This window comes from Austrofundulus limnaeus, unplaced genomic scaffold (genome assembly GCF_001266775.1).
Source record: "Austrofundulus limnaeus strain Quisiro unplaced genomic scaffold, Austrofundulus_limnaeus-1.0 Scaffold129, whole genome shotgun sequence".
Taxonomy (NCBI): Eukaryota; Metazoa; Chordata; class Actinopteri; order Cyprinodontiformes; family Rivulidae; genus Austrofundulus; species Austrofundulus limnaeus.
Window position 1 is genome coordinate 665,031 of NW_013952531.1, and position 5,393 is coordinate 670,423.

General features: G+C 43.7%; 1 protein-coding gene across 1 annotated transcript in view; it reads left to right on the forward strand.

Moving 5' to 3' along the window:
* Positions 1-4,949, forward strand: part of LOC106522439 (cell death regulator Aven) — a gene marked incomplete at its 3' end in the record, with an annotated part of 23,272 nt that extends 18,323 nt beyond the window's left edge. Inside the window, 1 exon segment of the mRNA XM_014015444.1 lies at positions 4,879-4,949. Coding sequence (XP_013870898.1) covers positions 4,879-4,949 — 71 coding nt within the window.
* Positions 4,950-5,393: the final 444 nt, after the last annotated feature.

Here is a 5,393-nt window from a genome sequence, read left to right on the forward strand (position 1 = left end):
TAAATCAGTCTGAAAACAAGATCAAAAAGACTTTTTGTCTGATATAAGGTTTTAAAACTTGGTTAGGTGGACAGTTTTTTGCAGTGTAGGAACTAGATAAGAACAGATTTAAAAGAAAAGATGTTTCTGCTGATTTAGTGAAAAGTATAAATATGAAAGTAAATTACATATTTCAGGTTATTATTTTATTATTAAAGATCTAAACCTGTTTTTAACTAATAATCAGGATAACGAGGRAATGAAGCTTCAGTTGAAAATGATGGTTGATTTCTGAGGCAGGAAGCCTCGCGGCTCCAAACAAAAGCAGAGTTTCTCCACTTCTTTTAATGAGAGTGAAGTCCTGAGTGGACCGGACCGACTTTGACAGCAACAGTTCCACAGAATCACCATTAAAAGTTAAGAGCAAAGAGCTTCAGCCTTCTGTTGTCTCGCCTGGTTTGCTCCAGATTTTTAATTGCAATTAGCGCAAGCTGTGATTTATGGACGTGTGGTGGGTTTCAGCAACGTGTCACGGTGGGCTAATTGGTTTGGTTAAAAAGGCGTGACGGGTGGGGCGGAGGGGCTGCTCGCTTCAACTGGACCGGCTCCATGGATCCCACCACAAGATTCTCAGACTGCAGCTTAAAGCTTTACGACTCAGAGAAGGTTGTGTGCCGAAGGTGTCGTCCAGGTACAGGTGTGCAGCTGTGGTGTGTGCACGGACAGCGACGCACTTCTCCAACCTAGTGTCAGAGCTTTCACTAAGATTCACAACGTGTGTGATATGTGCACACTTCATTTAAGAAAAGCCACGTTTTACTGAGGTCTGACTTTAAAACAAACTAAAGAAAACTGGCAGCAAGAACTGCAAATATAAAGATGTAGACATGATGCTGAGTGGATCTGCARCGCTTTGGTCTGAGTTCTTCCTTGTTGGAACTCCGTAAGCCCCGCCCCTTTTTTGAGCGTGTCTCACATAAACTCGTTTCGAGGCTGTCTCTTTAAATCCAAACAAGGAGCTTCACAGCCCTCTTTGGTTTTTGCGACGCCCCCTTTCCATGTGACGACGCCCTCAGTGCGCCGTGTCGTTCTTCCAGTTTTCAGATGTTTAGTAGATATTTTTGTGGACGAGACACAGCGTTTGTTTTCAAACACTAGAACAACCGACCAATCAGAATTAGGATGGGGGCGGGGCTTGGCCTGAGCAGAGCTAAGGGATAACTTAGGAAACCTGACCCTAACTCTAGGATTTATCCTGTAAAAGGAAAGTCTTGAGTCTGGTCTTTAACAGCAGGCTGAAACACGAGAGAGGACCCTGAAAACTGTAAGCTCCGCCTCCTGTTCTGCTTTTAGAAACTCGAGGAACCAAAGTAAACCTGCAGTCTGACAGTGAAGGGCTCTGTTGGGAAAATAAGGAACAATACAATTTTTAAAGTACCTGTGACATCAATTTTTTGTAATAAACATGAATGCATTTTTGGAAAGATGACATTAATAACATGTAAAACAAATTTCACGTCACTGAGATGAACAGTTGTTGAGATATTTGCATGTGAAGAAACAGGAAGTGATGTCAAAGGGGAATGTCTGCATGTAAACAGAGTGATGTTTTAAAGCTAACAACAGACTGTAGAGAAGAATCTGATGTTTCTTTACATTATTTTGAGTTTCTATCAAAGAGACGATAAAGGGTTAGTTTGAATAATTTTGTTTTAATAAACAGAGACCAGCGAGTTTATTTTATTAATGAGTTCCCCTGTGATGTCACTTCCTGTTTCACTTTGAGCCAAATTTAAAAGAAAATAGGCCAGTTATGTGACAAAATGGGTAAAATCATGTGTATTATTCCAAGTTTCTTAAATATAGAAATGTTTTCTTAGAGTTTTTGTATTTGAAGGAAAGGCGTGTCACAGGAACTAAGAGGTTTTGTTTTTTGGGATTTAAGAAGTTAGATTTTGGACCAACTGAATACTGTATTTAGTTTGTTTTTTTGGACGTCCTCATAAAGAATTACAGCAGACCAGACTTTAGTGATAAATGCTGCATTGATTTAATAGTTGTTTGTTTGTTTACTTGGTTGATTTCAGTCTATAAGTGTTAAAATGAATAAAGTGTAGAACCTCACAATGAATGCCATTACACAAGAAGCAGCAGTATTTTTATAAAAGTAAAAAACTAAATGAACACAAAGTCAAACATAACATCCCAGAGTTCATCGTTATAATTACATCATTAATTGTTGATCCTGCTGGGAAGCTGCTGACTCAGCGTCAGACGTCCACAGACGGGTGAAGACGAGCAGAGAGGAGGTGATGAGGACGGGACAGTGTGCGTGGACAACACATCCTCGATTTATAAAATAAATGAAAAATAAAAGTGAGAGCGGGACTTTGCGTTAGCAGTTTGTGGGTGTGAGGTTCAGCCTGCGAGGTGTCAAGAGGCAGGAGCTCCTTCATGCAGACGAGTTCCACAGGCAGGCCTCTCAGCAGGAGTGCTGCAGTAAAATCACTGTTAGAAAGCTTGTTTCAGCAGAAAGCTTCATGTTGATGTGAACATGTGCAGGAGCCCAGACTTTCCTCTGAACGTTCAACAACAGGTCTGACTGAGGAAGCTGTCAGACTGCACGTTTTCAGAGGAACAGATTTCAGCTGTTGGTTCACGTCTTGTTTCTTGATGTTATCTGGAACCTCCTGCCAGTTCTTTGATGGGTTTAAGATCCCGGTGCTGACGTGAATCGATCTGCTGTCAGTTTCCTGCTCACATCTGGACATCAGACGAGGAGACGTCTGTTCCTGAGCCGTCACTTAAAGCTGACGTTCTCATTCCCTCCTGCTATCTGCTCGTCTCACAGTCTTTGTGTCCTCCACAAAGCTCCTGTCCATCAGGCGTCCCGTTGGACGGCAGGTAGCTCCTCCCCTGCCGACCCGGTCCACAGATGGTGCTGATGGTTGGAGCTGAAGGCAGACAGAGGGCAGCTGACTGCAGCTCCTCCGTCACGTCTCCCACTGACAGACCATCTGTGTGTGGCACGCTCATTCAGCTTCAGCTTCAGCTTTAACCTGCTAATATCACCGGTTCTGACCCACCAAACCATAAAAACCAAAACTTTAAGTATTGTTACCTAACGATAGCACCATCAGAAGTTCATTTAGTTTTGATTGAAAATATCTAACCTGTTGGATCAAGCTTTCTTTGTTTCGTTCACACTTTTTGGATTAAAACACTGTAATCTGTTGTAGATTATCCCAGTTTCTACATGACTTTGTTTGCTGGGAGACTCGACTGAAATCCCTCATAAAACATCTAACTGCTCAACAACACAACACAACACAACACAACACATCAGTGTGTCTGCAGCACATTCCTCACACGCCTCAGCCACTACACTGTTTCTAATACAACAAAAGAACAGTTTCAAAGCAAATTAATTCAGATTTAAAACTTTAAATTGAGGGAAATTCATTTTGAAACCAAAGCAAATTTCACATCAAACAAAAACAGTTTCAGTCTGAATATTTGTTCTTATTGTAAATAAGAGAAATAAAGAGTTAGTTTTGGTTAAAGCTGTACAGAGACTGATCTTCAGCACAGTCTGAGCAGAAATAAGAGTAAAACTCTAATTATCATTTCTACATCTTCTACAAACTAAAGCTTCATTCTGGGTTTGATCTAAAGTCTCAGGTTTCAAATGTTGATTTAAAATAATTAGAGATGCACAACATGTCAACATTAAAATCAGCATCGTTCCATATGTACAACTGGGCTGATATTAAAGTCCGATATTGATTTCTCTGTTTAGCTTTGTGTTGTGTGTTTCTGTTGTGTGTTTCTGTTGTGTGTTTCTGTTGTGTTTCTGTTTTGTGTTTTTGTTTCGTGTTTGTTTTTATTTTGTGTTTTTGTTTTATGTTTCCTCTCCTCCCTCTCCTTCCTCTCCTCCCTCTTCTTCCTCTCCTCCCTCTCTCTCTCCTTCCTCTTCTTCCTCTCCTCCCTCTTCTCCCTCTCCTTCCTCTCCTCCCTCTCCTTCCTCTCCTCCCTCTCCTTCCTCTCTCCCTCTTCTCCCTCTTCTCCCTCTCCTCCCTCTCCTCCCTCTTCTCCCTCTCCTTCCTCTCCTCCCTCTCCTTCCTCTCTCCCTCTTCTCCCTCTTCTCCCTCTCCTCCCTCTTCTCCCTCTCCTTCCTCTCCTTCCTCTCTCCCTCTTCTCCCTCTCCATCCTCTTCTCCCTCTCCATCCTCTTCTCCCTCTCCATCCTCTCCTCCCTCTCCTTCCCCTCCTTCCTCTCCATCCTCTCCATCCTCTCCTCCCTCTCCTTCCCCTCCTTCCTCTCCTCCCTCTCCTCCCTCTCCCTCTTCTCCCTCTCCATCCTCTTCTCCCTCTCCTTCCTCTCCTCCCTCTTCTCCCTCTCCTTCCTCTCCTTCCTCTCTCCCTCTTCTCCCTCTCCATCCTCTTCTCCCTCTCCATCCTCTTCTCCCTCTCCATCCTCTCCTCCCTCTCCTTCCCCTCCTTCCTCTCCATCCTCTCCATCCTCTCCTCCCTCTCCATCCTCTCCTTCCCCTCCTTCCTCTCCTCCCTCTCCTCCCTCTCCTCCTCCTCCCTCTCCAAAGCAGCGCAGCGATGACGGCGCTCAGCAGAACCAGGAGAGCGGTGCTTCACACCGGACCTCCTGCTCCTGCCGGCTCCTCACCGGCAGCCCCAGTCCTCCTCGTGTGTCGAGGGCGACGCTGTTTATTAATATCACCGTGAATTTCACAAGAGCTGCAGCTGCAGCGAGGCCAGAGTCACATGTCAACAACTCACTGAAGCTTTTAGAAAAACTCTTTTTGTTTCACTCTGAAGTTTGTTTTGTGTGTTGAAGTGCTGAACACCCCGAGGACGAGGATCTAATAATTATTTGTGTTTTTAGGGGATTCGTTCAGTCAGTTCCGCCTGTCAGATGAGAAGGACTGGGAGACGGACTCGTTCAGCACCTGTCAGGTAAGCTCAGATTTAAACATTAATGGGTCCTATAATCTGGACTTTAATAAGCAAATAATTACCAGAACTGATAAATTAGTTCTGTGTACCTTTATGTTTGATACAATTTATATCAAAACATTTAATTCTGTCAGGACAAAGCTGCTCTGAACTTGTTTTTACCCTTTGAGCTACAGAACATTCTCAGGTGTGGACAAGAACTTATATTTATCCACCTGGAGTGAAGCTAAAATGCTATTTTGGAAATCCAAGATGGCCGTCACCTAAGCTGCGGTCCCTGCTGGATCCATCAAACTATAAAACATGAGTTTACAGGGGTGGGTGGTCCTGGTCCTGGAGGGCCGCAGCCCTTCATGTTTTACATGTTTCCTGCTCCAACACACCTGATCAGTCCCTGAACTACCTGCAGGTTCTGCTGTAAGGAGGTCAAAAACAGAAATAAAT